The sequence below is a fragment of the Lottia gigantea genome (genome assembly GCF_000327385.1).
Source record: "Lottia gigantea unplaced genomic scaffold LOTGIsca_87, whole genome shotgun sequence".
Taxonomy (NCBI): Eukaryota; Metazoa; Mollusca; class Gastropoda; family Lottiidae; genus Lottia; species Lottia gigantea.
In genome coordinates, this window is record NW_008710867.1 from 758928 (window position 1) to 781416 (window position 22489).

A 22489-nucleotide genomic window follows, 5' to 3' on the forward strand; every position below is an offset into this window, starting at 1 on the left:
AGACGAGTAAACACTTTAGTACATATACATATCGCTTCTCAAGATGATAATCCAACTTGAGGTTTGTGTACAATTCCACACAAACCATAATGTATTTAAGTGAGTACATGATATTGGATGAGTTTTTGTCTGGTCTGTTATTTTGTTATTATTGTTATCTTTTCTTCCATAATATTGTTTTGTTATTGGTATATCTGAGTATATATGTGTTTTGAGTGCTTATTGAAATGCCAAGCTTAATACTTTGAATTTTGATTACAGGGATTGTAAAGAGATTTTCTTGAATTTTAATTTGTATCAGGGACAATCATTGCACCATTCCAATTTTCGATCAGACGTCTGTGGTTCCTGCAATGCCACTAAAACTAAGTGTTGGATGACGTCACTAATGGCGAAATATACTGTATCATTTGAATGTAAGAGTTTGGATGAATGTGCTGCTATTTTATTTGATATTATAAATGTCCAAATTATTTCTATGGAACATGTGTAAGATATTTGGAAAATAAATCATTTTAAAATTGAACAAATTGTCTTTTAATCTTTATTGCATATCAGAGATCTTTCGAAATATGCCCAAAGAGCTGCCTACATGTCAGATGTGCTGGCTTTTTCTCCTCGAAATGGCATAATTATGTGCCACGGCTGGAAACAATTTAGCAGGAATGTGTCACCCCTCAGTACAACAATATATTTAACTCTTCCACTTGTGCATGTAACAATGTAGGCCTACCGAGGAGCCCACTTTTAGGGCGTGGGGGAGGGGGTATGTTGTCTGACATGCCATTAAGTTTTCAAGAATCTATTTTAAGGGATTTACAGGCATCTTATGAGAAATATTATGCTTAAGGTTCTATTTTTGTGGCATCCCAGAATTGATCCCTTTAAAATGCACATGCATTTTGGTCCACCCTTGACAGTTCACTAAGACCCATCAATGAATCGATTCAAATGACATCGAATTCATTTTTGCCATTTAATAAACATATTTAATCATATTTCATCATATTTCAACAACAAATTAATGAAATGACAAAAATAAGTTTTATACGAAACTATGACTAAAAATTAACCACCATCTTGAATACGAAATTAACAAGTAGAGCTGACTCTCCGTGTGAAGTTAAAAATAGTACTAGACGGAATAAATAAAGAGAGAAGAGTTGAATTCATTATGTTTTGTGGATAATTTGTGACTTAAGAAATGCAATTCTCTTGTAATGACTTTCTTAGAGAGTCATGGGAGGATGTCAAGTCTCCGACAACTTCGACATTTACGTCGAAAATGGCCCATTGTCGCCATTCAGTGTCGTCACTCGAAGAGGTATGCATGCATTTTTTTATTCATTGAATCTACATGACACACATTCCGATTCATGTCACATAAATATTTGAACAGTGACAGTCAATGTAATTGCATTATGTGGTGGGATTTCATGCCATTTTAATGCTTCATTACAATTTGCTCTTTCGTGTCAATGCTATCAGCCCCTCATTAATATATTTCAGATGTGAAATTCGGAAAGGGAAGAAAATGTTTCATATGCTTAATATAATTGCAACCTTTGTTATCTTTTTAAACTATTTTAGTTATTTCTTTTGACATTTTAATATTAATCTAAAATATTATGTGACCATGTTAGCTTAGATTTTAGGCCTGGGTACACCATTTCATTGACAAGTTATTTTGACTTGATAAAGTTAGAATTTATTGACAATTTTTAACATGACACCATTTAATTTAGAGCTAGTATGATTTGTCTGCTAGAGATAAAACTTTGTGGGTTCAAAACCTTCAAAGGATGAAAAACTATTCCAGGGCTAGTGCTTTCAAATTCCTAACCACTGTGCCAACGAAAAAAATTTTTTGGTAGCATGTTGGGTGTGGTCTGCTAGGACATAGGACATTTAAGGTGTGAGAAAAATCTATGCCAATGCCAGTGGTTTTAAGAAACAAATCAAACAATACCATGTCAACTTTAACCCCTGTCAATTAATATAAAAAATGGACTTCCTTAAAAGGCAATATAGTAATTTTGATAATGATTAATTAGACAGAGCCTAAAGGGTTAATATTTAAGTAGGTAATAACGAGGTCTACATTTATAGTACGGTAGTTAACTTGTAATCAATTTCTTTTTAAAATAATTATTGTCAATTTGTAGGTCACAAAAAATGGTAATTTTTAACGAGGTTTTAAATTAGTAATTATCGGTTGTAGAAAGAAAAAACCATCATTTACGAGGATAACAACTTAGGTTCTCTAGGATCCCTTTAACCATCTGGTCCTTGACTAAACCTCTTGGCATTGATCTTGCCTGAATTATCCAAACCCAATTACATCTGGGTTTACTGGAATAATGAGGATCCTTTCTGCCAGCTAGTTCATTGCTAATTCCTATTTAGTCCATACTCATTTACAGCTAGATTTACTGAAATAATTAGGATAGATAACTTATTCAATGCCTCTCAAAGGCTTGTGAATTAATTATGAAATTAATTAAGTGAAATTGTAATAAGAAAATTTTTGGTCAAATTTAGTTTTTAGCATTAAAAGAATATGGTTTTCTTGGTCCCTTTTCAAGTTTCATCTTTTTAAATACTTAATGCAGCCACAGCAGTTAGCTAAGTTGACATTCACAAAGACTGAGTTGAAACAACTAAGAGTAGAGAGAAAGATTATGCTTTTGAATTTATAATGAGTTGATTTGAATAGATTGACATTTTCTAGTTATAATAGACCTATCCTAATAGATTGATTACTTGTACATTACTCAAATATTTTCATCTTATAGTTAATATTTACTGGGCTTTAAGAATTAACTTTTAGAAAAAGAGTAGGTTAATGCTCCTTTCTGGCGAAATTTCACTCATTGTACACTACATACTATAAGAAAGGTACCACCCCTTTTCAATCAAGATGTCCTGATGAGGATTTTGTATCCAAAACATGTTTAAGAAGCATATTATAAGTACGGATAGTATTTAAACAGCCGAAATAGGGTGTCAATTTCCGCCCCAAACATCAGTGGCATTCTTAAAGAGACTTAAGTGATGGATTACTCAATTAATTCAGCTTTGTGAAGTGTATGGTTGAATTTCTCAGAGGTCATAGGTCAAAGTATACGAGCCACACCTGCCAGGTATATCACTATACATTGTTTGATAATTATCTTCAAGGCTAGTGACATTCTCATTACATCATACTACAACATGTCACTATTGCATTACATTTAAGATGGCCTTGTTGAAATTAGTTGTACTTTGTCCTGCTTTGTTTTCAATCTTTCAAGTTGTCTTTCAAGTAGATGTTAACGTGTATAACTAATGGAAGGGATACATTCAATTATATTTCAGTTTAAAGGTATAAGGGCATCTAATGTTACTTGTCATTATTGATTTACATTTAAGATGCGTAAATATTCTGTGTTTCTTTGAAAACTAAGAACAAAATGTTTTATTATGCCACTGGACTTGCAAGAACCACAGACATAAACAGTTTAGAAAGCCACTTAACAATCCCTTTAACATCAGGACTATTGATTAGGCTATATTAGCCAGTCAAGTCTCTTTACAACCCATGGCTTTCAACCCTTTGAGAAAGTTAACAAGTCAAATAGACACTATAGAAAAGTACACTAGTGGTTTTATATGAGATCTATTGGATAATGTAAAATTTATACAGTTGATCTGAGTTTTGTATTTAAAACTTGTTATCTTTACCATTTGGCTGCTCTCTGAGGAATTGCTGTGATAAAATCAGATAAGAGGGAGGCTGGATAATCAGATCACAATGTTTTCAAATAAAATGGCTGTATCAGACGCTTAAAAAAATTATTTCCCTGTTCTATCAGTCTTTTCTAACTCGCAAGATTATGTTATTTTACGTATAAAATTTAAAAATATTAGCAAAAAAGTAAGCTTATATTTTTTAATTAGATTCATGAAAGATCTTTTCTACCAGGTGGTCCTTGGCCAAACCTCTTGGCATTGATTTTACCCAGATTATCAGTACCTATTAATGAGAGAAGATGACTTAACCAAGCTAATAACTTCCTGTAAATAATATTCTAACTGGCGGTGCTATAGAACACCATCAATATAAATATAGTTTGAGATGCCTGTTTCAAATGTTGATAGAATAGAGGGTGGTTCAAAGAGTCAGCACGACCTGGCTACATTTCAACAAATGTCAAATTTCTGGTGGAAATGACTAATTCCTTCAATAATGCTAGTCCGAAACTGGCTGACTCTTACCTAACCTCTGATAGCTTGAGCCTGCCTTATAAACTTGAGTGAAAAATAGAGTCAAAATTGGACTTATTCGTATGTAGCGTCCGATAGCTAAGCTAAGCAGACTATAGAGGCTTAGGCATAGTTTTTCTGACTTAGCCTTAGTAAGATCTGCTATTAAATGACCAGAAAGTCCCAGACTAGACTAATTCCAGTAACAATGCCTGTTGTTTTTTTAATTTCAAATTCTATTTTGAATTTTTGGCTTCCGTTTATAAACATTCTATGTAATCTAATACATTTGATCTTTAAACAAACCTTTTTATAAAATATTGGATACTGCTTTTTATTGCACCAATCTACCTTTCCTAAAAGTTTGAAAGCACTGACTAATTTGTGAATAACACTGGAAAAATTGTAGGTTCCATTGTCCGAGACTCGCTATCAGAGAGGGGCTGACGTGGAAAAGCGTCTAGTCGTTCAAATTTAACAAAAGGGTAGGGCCCTTTCTGCTACAGACTATGAATTTTAAAAGTGCACAATGGTCCAGATCTGAACGAAACAAAATGACAGGGCAGAGGAATTCTCTAAAGATATATCAGGACCTTATGTTAATGCAAATGATGTCAAGACCTTGATGCTTTGACCAATTGAGCTACAACCCCTCATGCAAGCCCAAATTATAAATTCTTCTTAAAATATGAATTAATGAATTATTTTTTGGTCATTTCAGACGTTGGATTTGGACAGGAGTGGGCTGACCAAGATGAAAAAGTCTGTCAAGGCTCTGTACAACTCTGGACTGAGTAAGTGAAATTTTTGATCAATTTCTTTTGTGTGAAAAGACCAGCCGGTCCGTGGCCAAACCTCTTGGCATTGATCTTTCCCGGATTTTCAGTACCCATTTACAACTGGGTCAACTGGAATAATGAGGATCCTTTCTACCATCTGGCCCTTGCCAAACCTCTTTCCCAGATTGTCTGTATCCACTTACAATTGGGTTGACTGGCAGTGAAAATGTCTTCTTTAAGGTCATCGGAATTTCACACCAAACAAGATTAAAGCCCATGATCACCATTTGTTTGACGTAACCAAAGTTACAGGCTACTTTGAACCCTTTTAATGTTATTTCTGCAGATAAATTTTTAATTTTTTGGATTAATGCCACAGAAAATAAATTCATTTGATCTGGGCCTGATATTTTGATATCTAAGAAAGAAGGATATTGTAAAGGGGGAAATACATCAAGCGTTATTAGGTCTGTTTACATAAAGTAGAAATAAGAGTGCCACTTGATTCAATTTATATTACAATATTTATATTACGGCAGGAAATACTGACTGTTTATCACTATAACAACTCTCTTTATTCATTCTTTTATTCATTCATTTATTCATTCATTCATTTATTGATTTGTTCATATATCTATTAGATTCTTTGAAATTTATTTTATTTATTCATTCTATCATTCATTACATAGTAAATTCTCAAATATATATCTTATTTTTCATTTATTCATCCCTTTGAGTGTATTTAAATTGGCATTATTTAATTTATTCATTCTTTCACTCATTTGCTAGTTAATTCTGAAATATATATGTATTATTTTTCATTTATTCATTCCTTTGAGTCTATTTCAACTAGTTCATTTGTTCATTCATTCTATCATTCATTTCCTAGTTCATTTTTAAATCATATATGAATATTATTGGTTCAACCTTGCCTTAAGATATTTTAACTTATTTTAAACCCACTCTAATTGCAGTATTTATATGAAATATTGATTTAAAAACTGTGAACTATATGTTATTATCAAACAGCAGATTGGTTGTAAATGTCACAAGGTCAGGCTTGGTCATGATTTAACACTTAAAGGCTAATTATTAGTTCGTTATACTTCTAATTAGTCACTCATTCTAGGTCAGGCTAGAGGATTGAATGAATGAATAAAGGAATGAATTAAATTTGGAATTGTTAATCAAGGATCTGGCCCACATTCTGAGTGAATGAATGAATGAAGGAAGGAAGGAATTAGTTTACTACATGAATGAATGAATTAACTGCTTTTTAGCTTCTCAATTATTTGTGGAATGAATTAAGGGAGAATTCAATAACTGTATTTTAAATCATGCGAGAAGGAAATTGATATATAAACGAAGGAATGAATTAAGGAAATCATTTGAGGAATGAATGAAAGAATAAATAGATGAATGAATATCTGTAGTTACATGGTAAATCAGTGAAGAAATAGAAAAAGATAAAGCATAAATGTTGGTAATATCCATTTATTAACTGCAGTATAATTAGTGGTTATTATAGATAAAGAGCTTATTAACCATTCTAAAGCTGAATGAATTGTCTACATATTTAGTTGAATATCACCTAAAAAGTTCTTGAATTTCACTTTTGATATACAGTTGAAACATGTGAAACATATGCTAGAATATAAATCTTAGAGCCTTTGTATAAATAGATGGTAGACTCTACCAGTTAGAAAGCCAAGTTAACTGTTGACAATACAAGCTTGTCATTTGATCTGGGAGTATTTTTTATATCTCTCTTTCACACATTGGAATTACATTTGATGCAGTTGAAATTCCTCTTGTACATGTTGTAACACGATAGTCACATAGTTGAGGTCTGGTTGAATTTTGTAGGACAAATTTTTTGTCACATGTTCAGTTGAAAATATATTTGTGCATTTGAGTTTAGAGTTGAAACATTAAAGGGATTGTGAAAAGGTTTTCTTGAATTTTTATGTGTATAGGGAACACTTATACAATCAATTTTAACTATTTTGGAGTGAGAAATATATTCAAAATTCAAGAAATGGCCATGACTTTGCAATCTATAGCAATATATAACACTTTCAAATGCTTCCTTGTGTTACTCTTTCACCAGGGAAATTATAAATTTGTCATAAAGCCAAAATGAAACCTATGAAGCTATGAGTTAATAATTTGATCATATCATTTCCTCAATGGCTATAAATACTCTTTTCTAATTGTCACTTTTAGTCATTTAAAGAGGCTATCCCTCTGTTTCTTAACTGTTTCAATTTTAAAGGGACAAATGCGCTATTTGTTTGTCTAATTCTACCTTAGTCTCAGAAACATGAAATTATGGCTGAGCTAATGAGTAATAGTGTTCACAGCTCACCGCATCAAAATTTGAGCTTTCAAATCCATGTGTGTCCAGAATTATTCGTGTTTGAAAGTTAAGAAGACAATCTATAGAAATAAAATGTTAAATTCCTAGTTTGAGATATTTTTGAAGGAATTAAAAGATTTTCGTATATTTCTAGTACTTCTGAAAACTATTTACATATATTCAAGACCTAAATCAACCCCTTTAAAATAGCATCTGTCTCTTTAAAGTTATTTCTGCTATTACACAGTCTAAAATTACATTTTCAAATTAACTGTGTCTGAATAGATATTGAAAATATTGTCTACTTCTCTTGTCATTTCCATAATTATCAAGCTATCAAACAACTTCTATCATTTCAGCAGTACTCTTTAAAGTCTTTGATCGATTTCCAGGAATTTATTTGGTGCCAACTTGGCTGCAATAAATCTCTTAGACTTTCATTTCATTCACAACTCTTAAAAAAATTCCTGAAAATTGATTTTTCTCTTCAATTTATTCCTGGAACACTAGAATTGTGTGAGGAATTTTCATGAAAAAATGGAATCGTTTGGTTGTTGAATAGAAATAGGGTGAAAACACGAGTTTTAATTGAGTTAAAGATCAGACATGGCTAAATATCCTGGAGTTATCTTTAAGCCTGGCTTACATTGGACTTTTTTCTTCTTTATACTTTGGAATTCTCAATTAACAAGAGAGGCTCACAGCACAAGGCATTTAAGAACTCAATAGTAAAAAAAAATGAAATTAGAGCAAGTCATGGCTAGGCAACAGGGGTGTCTATAGAAAACATCTGAGGAAGGGGCCAAAAATGAGAAGTGATGAAGCCAAAGCCCCTTGAGGCCAGGAGGCTACCAGGAGCTCCCCAGAAGTCAACAGATTCAGATGGTTTGAGATGAATTTTGAGGGGGCTTGATTGTAAAATAAGTGCTATCACAGGCACGAGAGGAGACCATGCCCAAATGGCCCTCCTCCTATACACTACTGCTGGGCCAGTAAAAATTCAAAAAAATTCTAAACCCTTTTCCTGATGATTGTAAAGTGTGATGGCCTGTGATAGATTATAATGGATGATATTGTCAATGTCTGAGACTGGTTCCTGTCCTATTGATCCATTATTAAACTAACTGGTACATTCCAGTGAATTATTGTTTCTATTTATAGATCATTCCTATAGTTTCTCAACGTGCCTGACATGGTGTTAACGTCCTCTCTTTTATTGCTAGAGAAATGAGCTTTTGAGAAATTCCACTTTTACATTGAATGGATTATTAACTATGTGGACTCTCTGAAAGGGCTTTAAGCTCCTTCAATAAATAGAAATTGAAACAAGATATTGTGGACTCTCTGACAGGATGAGGAGTTGACACGGAAATACAAATTATGGTAGATTATCCTTGTGAACTCTCAGAATAGAGTAATTACAAGTAATTGACAAACAAATTGAACATTGTCAGCTGCTGCTAAGTGGATGTTTTTCAAGTTTTTTTTTATGGCTGCGTTTCTTTCCTATTTTTAACATTTTTTTATTTTTCTTTTCAGCACATGTAGCGAATGAAGCATACCTGTCAGAGAATTTAGAACGACTGGGAAATATTGCTAAAACTAGGGATCAAGAATCTGAAATCTGTAAGTATTTGAAGAAACATGGATAGCTATGTGAACTAAAGAGATATGGAGTTGACAACATATCTGATAACTATATAGATACTATATGGCTTCCATCAATGTGGAACCTCTAAAAGAGCTGATGATATCAAGATACCATAATCATTATAAGCCATAGATGTTTCTTTCCTTCTTATATTTAAGTGTTTTTTTGTTTTTAACTTTAAGGTGCAGCGTTTGTTAAGTTTTCTCATGTCACTAAAGAATTGTCTGCTATGATGAAGAACTTGGTAAGGAACTTCTTGATCTCTCTTAGTTTAACCCCTTTTGCCCATCTTAAGATCTTTAAGACTGTAAGGATGTTAAAAATTTAAATAGCGACAAAAATCCTCCCTGTTTTAACCAATAAACTCTTCTGACACTGTGTCTTATTGATAGGAAAAGCTCAAGTATGGAAGGGTCTATTGAAGATTCAGGGATGTCCGATAGGTGACTGGCACATATCCTTGCTCTGGTTATTGACAAACCTTAAAAAAAAGCCAATTCCAACCAATTTGATAATTGACATTTTAATAGGAATGGAATAAGTTAGTACCATATAAAAGTGTCAATACGTCTTGGAATTTTTCACCAGGGGTTTCTCAGTCAATATTAACGATTGGCCATTTTGTAAGTGATTGCTGATGGTCAACGGTGGTATTATGGAAGACCGCACCCCACACGACTTAGTCTTGTACCAATATCTGTCTTACTTAACTTCAGAGAATTTTATATGATTTTTTACTATTAATGATATTTGACACACTGTGTGTATAGTATCAGCTGTTATTATTGATTTTTTAATATAACATAAACACAATACATGGCTCGTGAATCAAATAATTAAATAGTGATATTTGAATATATAAATAATTCGGTCAAATAATAAATAATGAAATTATTTCAGTTTAATCATTAAGAAGATTTCAGTAAGATAATTATTTTTGATAAAATAATGAAGATATTTATATATAAACATATTTCAGTTAAATATAAACATATTTCAGTTAAATATAAACATATTTCAGTTAAATATAAACATGTTACAGTTATATATAAACATGTTACTGTTAAATATAAACATATCAGTTAAATATAAACATATCAGTTAAAATATAAACAAAACAGTAGAAATATAGACATATCAGTTGAAATATTAACATATTTTAGTTAGAATAAAAACAAATCAGGTAAAAAATAAACATATCAGTTAATTCATAAACATATTTCTGTTAAATATAAACATGTCAGTTAAGATATAAACAAATTAGTTAAAAAATAAACAAAACAGCAGAAATATTAACATATTTCTGTTAAATATAAACATGTCAGTTTAAATATAAACATATTTCAAGTTAAATATAAACACATTTCAGTTAAATATAAACATATTTCAGTTAAATATAAACATATTTCAGTTAAATTCTAACTCAATTTAATTCAATTTAATGACAAATTTCTGATACTATTATGACAATGAAAACACAAGGATGCTTTGTGTCAGCTTTTACCTCTTGCAAGTGAAATGCATCACTAACAAGGAAACAAGAGAACACCATAGAAAAACTGTGAACAAAGGATTTTTATCTCGTGCACTCTTCAGGTGTTTGATAGATGATTGAATGTAACGTGATGCACTTCTATTCAACTTCCACACTAATCAATAATAAAATGTATCCTGACTGAATTATGGTGACTCATTCTCAGAATTCTTTCTTCATTTACAGTTATTGATTTTATCATTTTTTTTTCTTTGATGAATTTCATAATAAAAATCAATTAAAATAAAATATGCACTTATATGCATTTATAACTAAATGAAAATAATGGGATTTGTCTAAGTATATTTATTGACCAAATTTACAGTTTTTCAGCTATCTGTAGCCTTTTTTAGAATGAAAATCCAAGGACTAGTTTGTCTAAAATAATTGATAGTCTATGATATATATTAGTTTTATATTGGCTTATTGCTATCTGTAACAAACCCCTTTACACTTTTTAGACTGGCTCTTTCTTATCCATAACCCTCTTCATTTCAGATGCAGAGTCTAAACAATATTGTTCTGTATCCACTAGATGCTTTTCTGAAAGGAGATTTAAAAGGTGTTAAGGGAGATCTAAAGAAACCATTTGACAAGGCATGGAAAGACTATGAATCCAAATTGTAAGTCTCTTGAATAAAAATCTTAAAAAAAAAAGACAATTCTATTAATCAAAATCTCGTCCAAAGTATACCAAAATCAAAAGTTATTTAGCAGTGGACTCCTACAAAGAGAAGTGCCATCAGGTGTTTCGAAAGAGTAAGCACTAGCAATTTATTTGTCCAAACTTCAGAGCATTCTACCAAGATGGTATCTTTTGTTTTGTTTTTTTTTCAGCACTAAAATTGAGAAAGAGAAAAAACAGCAAGCCAAAGAAGCTGGCATGATTCGAACAGAAGTTTCTGGAGCTGAGGTTGGTACCTTTTTTTGATAACTTGGCCATGTGGAGTCTCCAGAATTTTGGAAGAAGTCTTGCAGCTTTCTTAAATCTTTATTGGCCTCTAAAGTAAACGTTTAAGCTCAGGTGAAGCTCAATACTTTGTCAAATTATAAGCTAACTCATTTAAGCTTATGTGATATGTTTTCAGATTGCTGATGAAATGGAAAAAGAAAGAAAAATGTTTCAGCTGCAAATGTGTGAGGTGAGTTACTCGCTTTGCATTTGTAAAAATATTCCAATTTCATTAAATGTTCACACCTTCCAGAATACAATCACTTTTGGGGAGTCCACATAGCTTAATAATGTCCTTTTGACATGTATATTTCAGTACCTGATTAAAGTAAATGAAATAAAGACTAAGAAAGGAGTGGATCTGTTGCAGTATTTAGTGGAATATTATCAGGCACAATCTAAGTAAGTATCACCTTTGCAAGAGCTGCTAAAATATATAAGGAATTCTGCAATATGATGTTTTAAAACGCTTAGTTTAAGTGGAATTGCAGGAACCACAGACGTCTGATTGGAATTGGAATTGTGTAAATTGATGCTATCATTGTCCCTGATACACATACAAAATTTAGAAAACCTCTTTACATTTCCTTTAATCCAACCTTTTGCGAAACTCTGTTCCATTTCGTTTCAGTTTTTTCCAAGATGGATTGAAGACTATTACTCATTTTCACAGTTTTGTTGAAGAGCTGGTTCATCAGCTTCATGAAATCAAAACAAGGCAAGATAAAGAACGGAAACAGCTGATAGAATTACGCGACTCACTTAAAAGCAATATGACAATTAAAGAGGTAGGAATATTTTGTTCGTTAACTGTGTTATACCTTGACTGCAATAACCATCTTTCTTTTATCTCAAAGGTTTGTAAGTGCAGCGATTTGGTTGGATTGTACATTAGCGAAAACAGCAAATGTGAGCCCTCGATAGAATATCTGTTAACAATAAACCTTAATGTGTCAATATTGATGATGAGCTAATTTTAACAAGCTATTATTATTGTCTAAAGCTGGGATGTGGAAATCTCCAATGAAGTGACATCAACTGTAATGCAGTGCAAAAATGGCCAATTTTCTAATTTTTCCTATATTTTTTTATCCAAAGCACGGACCTCATCGTCTCTCAGGAGGATGGGTAAATAAATTTAGTCTGTTGTCATGGAAACTATGTTTGATTATGTTTTTTATTGATATTATATAAAGGTGGCCTCACACCATAGCAATTACTCTGAACTCAGTTGCATGAGAATTGCATTCACAGATTTTTCTCTATCACAACTGGTGATTATTATGGTGTGAGGACCATTTAAGGTTGATTTTTTTTTATTTGTGCATTTTAGAAATTCACTTGAATGAACCCAATTTATTTTCACCCTTATTGAACCTCTTTAAATAGCTGTTTTGATTTGACTTTTGGTTGAAATTTTATGTGAATTCTGTCTTTTTCATTTGTCGTCTGTTGGAACATAGTCCGAAACACTCTGCCTTCGTTGACAAATGTCTACCAGCTAATTATTTTGGGGAGATAAGGATGCTATTTGCAAGAAGTTTATATTGATCCTTTGGCAGTGTTTTTTGGACTAGTTCTCGCAGGTGTTTCTGTCTTTTGCTCCAAATATTTTTGAACTCTCGTGGTTTCTGTTCTTTTTGATTTGAAGTAACTTTATTCATAAATATAAGGGAGGTTTGATTTTATATTTTGCCAGTGGCACATTGTAGGTTTTCTTTCTCTCAAAATATCTTATGAATATATGCAAGCACATTTCTAAGACAGGCACCTTTGTCATATGACTTATATACCTTATTAAATAATTATTATGCCTGCAAATGGTCCCCCTCAAAGGGCATTGGGTATTTGCAATTCCAAATGAATTCACAATATGATTTGTACGTTGCAAACTTAAATTGGCAAATTGAATCGCAGTAATCTCAAACAAAGTACAAGATTTGATAAGAGCTTCAGAATATTTCCTGTGTTATTTGGTGCTACTTCAAAAATTGAAATCCTATTATTTATCAAGTACATTATCGGTGTTTTGTAATGGATTTTCAATTCTGTTTCAGCCTACAGCAAACTCGGCGCCATCTGGCTACAGTCTCCATCAACTTCAAGGCAATAAGATTCACGGAAGCGAGAAAAATGGCTACCTGTTAAAAAAATCTGAAGGTCGTATGAGAAGAGTCTGGCAGAAACGGAAATGTGGTATAAATAATGGAATAATGTCAATCAGCCACCAGGATGTAAGTAAAGAGTTTAAAAATCTCATGTTTTCATTTTTGTTGGAAATAAAGTATCAAATATTCTATATTAACTATGTGGACTCTCTACAAGAGAGAAATTTAACCAGAGTCAAGAAGTTCCTATGAATCTCAACTTTTTATTAGTTCAAAATGGTGCTGAATCTATTTTATATTCCAGGAGAGTAAAGATCCTGTTAGATTAAATCTACTGACGTGCCAAGTTAAGGTAAAGATCCATTCTTTCTCTCCCCGTATTGCTGATAAAGGGGTACGCCAGATAGTATTTTTGCATTGAAAGGGAGCCCATCTTTAATTCTAGAGCTCATCAGAAGCTGTCGATGCATGTTGTGGATAGTAATGTGTTAAATTTGTACCACTTGATTTAAAGATGAATGAGCTGAGTGTGATTGTTTTGGGTTTTTTTTTCAGTTAATACATGACGACCCTGGAAAAAAATGTTTTGATTTGGTCTCATCTTCAAGTAAGTAAACTGCAAAATTTCATTTTTGGATTGGCTCATTCTGTACCAGTTTAATTGATTGTATCTGCATTGGAGCAGAAAATTTAGGATTTCTGTGCTTTCGTGAGTCAATAGAGTTTTGGCTTGGACAGTGCTTCCAAGAGTAAGGCCAGTAGTGACTCTATAATGAATTTCATAACTCTTTTTATTTGTAGATAACCGCACATATCACTTACAAGGTGATGACACAAGAGATATGGAAGAGTGAGTATTTATTGATTGATTGATTGATTGATTTTTTTATTTTATTTTTTTATTTTTTTATTTATTTTATTTATTTTTTATTTTATTTATTTATTTATTTATTTATTTATTTATTTATTTATTATGTATATTTTTATTAATTATTTATTCATTCATTCATTCATTCCAGATGGATATCAGTATTAAACAATGCTAAAGAAGATGTATTATTAAAGGCGTTCCAAGATTCTACCAACTCCCCTTCGATGAATCAAAGTGTTCGAGAATTAACTTCCAGTATTATAGATCGGGTCAAACGGTTGCCTGGCAACAGATTTTGCTGCGACTGTGGCTGTCCAGGTATGTCACTTTGATTCTTTGATTACGCAGAAATTGGTTGATGACTGCCAAAAAAAAAAAAGGTCTTCTTTACTAATTTGTGTTCATTCGATGGAAAACAATGCTCATTTTGCTTTATACTTTGTGTATTTGAGTGAATAAGAGTAAATAGTATAACCTATTATATATTCTTTTGACAGATCCTGAATGGTTATCAACAAACTTAGGTGTTATACTTTGTCTAGAGTGCTGTGGTATCCATCGAGAATTGGGTGTCCATATTTCACGAACCCAGAGTATTGTCATAGATGACTTGTGCACTTCACAATTACTGGTAAGGAGTGATGTTTGTTTTTTGGGTATATTTGGCCACCTTGGGGATTTTAATCTGCCTCTTTGACGATTTGATTCTACCACTTTTGGAAGTTAAATCTGTTAACCGAACTTTCTGTTTTGCTAAACTGTTTTGGTGTTTCATTTCAGTTATCGAGAGTGGTAGGAAATACATCCTTCAATGACATTATGGAAGCTACCCTAGATACTACAATCAAACCTAAATCTTCTAGTCCAATGTAAGTGTCATTCATCCATTTATTACTTCATTCATTCATTCTTTCTCTCATTCACATCTCTCGTGCATCCATTTATTCATCAATTTTTGTGTCATTTTAGGTCAGATAAGAGAGATTTTATTCGTGCGAAATATGAACAGCATAGATACGCCATTATAACATGTCCTGTTAAAGAGGAACTGAAACAGGACCTGAAACAGGCTATATTATCTAAAGATATCTTTGCTTTACTACAAGTCTATGCTGAAGGTTTGGATCTGATGACCACCTTACCTGATTCTGTAAGTAAACTTTCTATAAAATCTTTTTACTCTTATTCACAATGGCATATTTAGGGGGTACATTTTGAGCCATAGCCTCCCTTGTGTTGTAATTAATAAAAAAACTTATTCTACTTTCACTTTCCAAATCGCGATAGATGTATTCTCCAGCTTCTTACATTGGAAAATTTCCCCACCATGAATAGTCCCCTCTAATGTGACACTGGTGTGCTCCGACAGTCCCCTGGTTAGGCTACACTATATTATGTACTATGTGTATATTTGTAGCACGAGAATGAAACAGCGTTACATTTAGCAATAAAAGAAGAAGATGGAACTTCTTTACCTTTAGTTGATTTTATAGTTCAAAATAGCCCAATGTAAGTTTTAAATTATGATAGTCTGTATAAAATCCTTACAAGCAAGACAATTCCTAACCAAAAGGCCTGTCCAAGGTATGACAAAATCAGGAGCAATTATTGTATACTAGTGGACTCAACAGGTGTTTCAAAAAGAGTCTAGTTTACTATCTTTTGATGCTAGCTTGACACAATAAAAAATCCATACATGCAAGACAATTTCGTCAATCTAGAGGAAAAAAGTTTGTAGTGGACTCCTCCAAAGAGAAGTACCATCAGGTGTTTTGAAAAGAATAAGCATGGTCTGCTTACATTTCAATGTTCTCTATCTAAATGTCCTTTTCAGAGGTTCACTGGATAAAAGGAACGCAGATGGTGATTCCGCGTTGCATCTGTGCTCTCAGCTGAATCAAACAGAATGTATGAAATTATTACTTCGTACACGACCTGATTTAGCTAAAGTGGAAAATAAGAACGGAGAAACGCCATTAGATGTGGCCCAAGAACTGAATCATCAATTGTGTATAGAATTGGTAAGAGTATTAAACAATCAGGTCAATGCATGCATGCACGTGCAATTTGTAACTTGAATATTTTTGTTACACAGGAGAAATGCCCAGATATTCTTGCAGACTTCGTTCAAATCATGAATGAACATGCTACTTTTTGACAGTTACATCGGATTGTGGTTATTGATGAGCTGAAAGGATTATGTTTGTGTTTTTTTTTTTCAGATAAACGCTGCAACATCTGGTAAAAAGGATCTGTTTGCTCATGTAAACATAGATTGGGACCTGATCTCTGTAAGTATACTTTTGTTATATCAGAATTTCACAGAGACTAACAGCAGTGGGATTGTCATAGGCACGACTTGCAAGCGCTCCTTCTGCCAACTGTAAATCCTTTCCTTATAAGCTCTAGAATTAAGTCACAACTTTCAATGGTTGATTGATGTATGCTGTAAGTTTGTGTTCATTCTGTTGAAGATGTTTCTATTTTATTACAGGATGAGAGGATGTATGATTTTGGAGATTTTTCAGATGATGAACTGGATGTAAGTTCGTTTTTTTCTCAATTTTTTTTAATTTTAGTTCTTTTTTTTTTATTTATTTATTCATTACCATTGATTCATTCATTCTTCTTCATTTATTCATTCATTTTTTCCCAGGGTACACCAGATAAATCTAAACCAAGATCACGACCCCCTAGTTTAATAATGATACCAGAAGGCACGAGTCTCAGTGGGAAGGAGAGTAGTTATAGTGGTAGAGACAGGACAGATTCTGAGAGCAGCACCCGACTTCATCCTCCTGCACCACCACCAGCACAAAATAAACCAAAAAGTAAGCCCATAGCTCTGATTTGTTGTTGTACAATAGTGTTGTACCATTTGGCGTTGTACAATAGTGTTGTACCATTTGGCGTTGTACAATAGTGTTGTACCATTTGGCGTTGTACAATAGTGTTGTACCATTTGGCGTTGTACAATAGTGTTGTACCATTTGGCGTTGTACAATTGTGTTGTACCATTTGGCGTTGTACAATAGTGTTGTACCATTTGGCGTTGTACAATTGTGTTGTACCATTTGGCATTGTACAATAGTGTTGTACCATTTGGCTTTGTACAATTGTGTTGTACCATTTGGCGTTGTACAATAGTGTTGTACCATTTGGCATTGTACAATATTGTTGTACCAATTGGCTTTGTACATTAGTTGTTTTTTGTGACGAGCACTTAATGTTTTGTTGATATTTTGTTTGATGCTTATCAACTAAGTAATTTTGGGGTTTTTGCTTTTTGCTTTGAAGCATTGTTGCACCATCACATGCAATTTGTGGTATTGTTGCCTATCTTGGTCAAGTTTTGTTCATGTTAGAGCACCTAGGTACAGTCAAGGTAGTTTGAATTTGAGGGGTTCTGCTCGTATTTGAAATCTGACACTGAACTGTCCATTTTTGTAGAGTTCATAACCATCCCTAGTCAACACCGTAATAGCATTAATAATAATAATAATAATGTTATATACAAGTCAGGTAGGTGTAAGTCCTCATGCAGCATGATTTTGGCTTTCTGATGCATGATCGAGCTGCACATAGCATGATTTGGCTTTTGTGTCGCATGATTTGGCTTCCTGTTGTGCTCCACATTATTTTGTAGTATGATCTTTATAAGAAAGGGAATTGTATTATGATTTGACCTTTCTGTGCATGATTTTTCTCCTAGTGACATGATTTTGGATTCATGATCCTTAAGCAGCAACCATGTACCATGATTTTTTCGTTACATAGCATGATTTTAGCTTCCTGCTTCTTCATGTATGTTGATATTGGGGGTCATGCTCATTGATCTGGCTGATTGGCCTTGGGGTGACTTAAATATAGTGCAGCTCAGGCATGATCAGGATCTTTGCTTATCTCTCAAGACTTTTTTCCTGATAGTCCTTTACATCCTCTTGTTTCCCTTGGCTGAAACATTTCCCCCGACAGTTCTTTGGACATGCATGGAGAATAGAATCCACTTTGCTTTTCAAACTTTGGAATGAAATAATTTAAACTTTTCGACCCAATTTTCTTTGTTTTGATGCTGAAGATGCAGTGTGCAATTTTCACAATTCGTTCAAGTGTTGGTCAAAGGATCAATTAATTTTGTGGATGTAGACTTAAAGGATACAGAGTTTCTAATTAAAACTTAACTAACCATGATGTGTTTATTTATGATTGTGAACACTCTGCATTTTTTTATGATAGTGAACTCATATTTTTCTCTTTCCTTTCCAGTACCAGGTCTAAATGCTCCAAGTTCTTCAACTCAAAGTCTATCTAATGGAAGTAACAATTCCAGTAGTTCCCAGACTTCAAATGGACCAGACCCATCACAGCGTAGTAGTAAATGTCTTCCTCCCTTGCCCCCCAGGAACAAGAAGCCCCCACCCCCTCCTCCACCCACCAGCTCTAGTGTTCATGGTCACAGTCGGAATCGGTCCGAACCAAATGCTTCCTACTTGATCCACAAGAGAACGTGTTCAGATCCACCACCCAGACCAGTTCCTCCTGACTTCAGAAATACCATCAACATCCCTCAAGGTGGTGTCGCCGTTTTGCCAACTTTACCACATAGTGATTCAAGGTGAGACTTCTTCCAAAGATTTAAAATGAGTTTTTCTAGCCTTTGTTTGTATATCGGCGACACTTGCAGATTCTATTTATACTATTCTGACTTGGTAGTCTTTGTATATGTATCAGGGACACTTGTAGCTTCTCTTTAGACCATTAAGATTCACATTTATCCAATGTCTGGTTTATTTTCAGTGACAAGCCACCATCAAACCCAAGGTACTCAAGAGGCACCTCACTTATAGAAGGTAAGTCTTTAGCTCATTCCATAATATAAATTTGAAAGTGTGCACAAAGGCCTTAAGGATCTACCAGCTGGTCCATTTTCAGGTGACTGGAATGACGAGGATCCTTTCTACCAGCTGGTCCATTTACAGCTGGGTTGACTGGAATGACGAGGATCCTTTCTACCAGCTGGTCAATTTACAGCTGGGCTGACTGGAATACTGAGGATCTTTTCTACCAGCTGGTCAATTTACAGCTGGGTTGACTTGAATAACGAGGAACCTGTCCACTAGCTGTGCAATGATCTTTTGTCCATAGGAAGATCTATCATATGATGAAGGAGTAGTGATGTCATCAAACCATGATTTTGTTTTTCAGATGATAGAAGACATGATAAAGAACAGCAGGTTCGAGATAGAAGTAAATCAATTGATAGGTTTGATTCCACAGAGATGCCTCCACCAGTACCGGTTCCTAGAGCTAAGGTATGGGACTATAGTCACCTAAATATGCTAATAGACTCTTTTAATGGACTAAATGATGTATCATGTTGATTGGAAATATGCATGTGCATGGAAGAGTTCAATAATGATTTGAGGGGTGTCAAAGCAAGTAGCACACTAGGTATAACATGGATAGCTGTGGTTCTGTTCCTTTTCCAGAGGCATTAAGTTCAGAGGGGTCTCAAGATCATGGTCCTTGGCTGTTTTCTCTATTTATAGAAACATCAGTTGCTTTACTATGGTCGTTTTATAGTATTTCTTTTTTGCACATTTGAACTTGTCTCTTTCAGAGGAAGACACCTATAGGACAGCGTTGTCGAGCTCTCTATGACTGTGAGGCGGATAATGAGGATGAATTGTCATTTAAAGAAGGGGAGATAATCGTTATTTTACGAGAGGAAGAAGAGGAGTGGTGGGTAAGTGTCAATCAAATCTTTAACTTACTTTAACTAACTTATCTTTCATTACAGAGATTGTAAAGGGTCTTTCTAAACTATTGTGTATCTGGGACACTGAAAGCATCAATTTGCACCATTCCAATTTACAGTCAGATGTCTGTCTGTTCTTGTAATTATAGAAATGTTTAAAAGTTTTTGTGGTGAGGCCTTTATGTTTGGAAAGATGTCCTAGATTTTTAGTAATATCAAATCATAATTTTTCAGGAAGGGGAGATAGAAAAGGAACCATTCAGAAGAGGACTGTTTCCTGTCAGTTTTGTCAAGATTTGTCCTGGATGATGAAGAATAGACCTTAGTATTATGCATTTAAAGTCACTATGGGCCATATTTACTTTTACCATTTAACCATGTGTTTAAAATATTGTATTATATAGAGGACCTAGTCCCAAATCACTCTACTGTTTAAAAGTCCCACTATAGCTTAATATATATATCAATGCTTTCCTTTCTTTTTTTGTGTCTTGGTTTATCAGACACAGTGTCAATATTCATGCATTCACCAAGTGATTATTTATGTAGCAATCAAGTGATTATTCGATCAGTATTCAAGTGATTATCCATTCAATAATCTAGTGCTAATTCATGCAGAAATTTGGTGATTATTCATGCAGTAATTGAATGATTATTCATGCAGTAATCAAGTGATTATTTATGCAGCAATCGAGTGATTATTCATGCAGTAATTACATAAATAAGATGATTATTCATAATTAATATAAGTGATTGTTCATAATTAATATAAGTGATTATTCACACATTTATAAAGTGATTATTCATGCATTCACCAAGTGATTATTCATGCAGTAATATGTCATATGACAAGTGATTATTCATGCATTCACCAAGTGATTATTCATGCAGTAATCAAATGATTATTCATGCAGTTTTCAAGTGATTATTCATGCAGTAATCAAGTGATTATTCATGCAGTAATCAAGTGATTATTCATGCAGTAATCAAGTGATTATTCATGCAGTTATGAAATGTAAATTCTGTTCAAAGAAGGCAACTATTAGAGTAATTATAGATGATGTAAATTGTAGTTAAAGTTGTAAATTATTTACCTTGAAAAAATGAGTAGATTCTTTATATCTTTATAGTCTTATTGTACAATAGTATAATATTTTCACTGTTAAAATAGTGCTCAATAAATCAATGTAGAGGGGTATAGAAATATTAAAACTGAACCTGTTGTTGCTCAGAGTTTCATACTGTGTGATCTTCAGACAATATGTTTTAGGTTCTGTTTTGATATTTCTGGTCCCATTGTACATAGTAATAGTCATTTCATTGCAATTATATACTTATATATTGTACATATTATAGTTGGTAGTAATAATTAAAATAAGCTTTAGTAAGAGGGTATAGTCTTCTAATTTTGACCAAAAAAAATGGATGCACATGTGTACTTGTCCTTAGCCTAGTACTAGCTATTTAAAGGGAATTTTTTAGATTTTAATTCATAATAGAAAGATATGAGAAGAATTAAGGATTCCTCTGCAAATGCTCCAGATCTTCTAAGTGCTGTTCTTCTGAAGAAGGTTTGAATAAGTTCATGCCATGTTAACAAACAATGTTCTTGCCTAAAGTGATTGAGACCAATGGCTCTATGCCTCAGTGCTTATACCTTGCTGCTTATCTTAGAATTTGCTTGGTTAGATGAGAAATAAGTGCTTTGCTTATCTTAGAACTTGCTTGGTAAGATGAAATATAAGTGCTTTGCTTTACTTAGAAATTGCTTGGTTAGATGAAATATAAGTGCTTTGCTTATCTTAGAACTTGCTTGGTTAGATGAAATATAAGTGCTTTGCTTATCTTAGAAATTGCTTGGTTAGATGAAATATAAGTGCTTTGCTTATCTTAGAAATCGCTTGGTTAGATGAGATATAAGTGCTTTGCTTTACTTAGAATTTGCTGCTATAGAAAAGATTTAATTGCTATGCTTAAGTAAGCAATTGAGGTAGGATAAATAAGTGCTTTGCTTATCTTCAAACTTACTGATTTAAAAAAGATTTAAGTGCGTTGCTTATGCTGCTTAGGTATGTAAGTGATTGACAGCTTTAGCTATTTAATAAAATATTATATAAAAGATATTGAATTAACCTTTAGTTTATTGTAGATATTGGACTACTTATATATGACGTCATTTCACTATATATAATTAACACTTTATACATATTATTAAATGTTTATTAAATTTAA

The 22489-nt window shown here is 33.1% G+C and overlaps 1 protein-coding gene across 1 annotated transcript; it reads left to right on the forward strand.

Moving 5' to 3' along the window:
- Positions 1–1239: 1239 nt before the first annotated feature.
- LOTGIDRAFT_179801 (hypothetical protein) lies at positions 1240–20566 on the forward strand (the record flags this gene model as incomplete). Its single annotated transcript, XM_009067905.1, has 29 exons — positions 1240–1324; positions 1510–1511; positions 4967–5039; positions 8923–9009; positions 9217–9278; positions 11067–11191; positions 11406–11481; positions 11657–11710; positions 11837–11922; positions 12152–12308; positions 13578–13754; positions 13933–13980; positions 14184–14235; positions 14430–14478; positions 14648–14817; positions 14997–15130; positions 15280–15368; positions 15469–15649; positions 15917–16008; positions 16223–16266; positions 16336–16520; positions 16722–16790; positions 16994–17041; positions 17156–17330; positions 18018–18021; positions 18902–19114; positions 19297–19349; positions 20136–20245; positions 20492–20566. 29 exons carry the CDS (start codon positions 1240–1242, stop codon positions 20564–20566), a joined length of 2775 nt encoding a protein of 924 aa, XP_009066153.1.
- Between the last annotated feature and the right edge of the window lie 1923 nt (positions 20567–22489).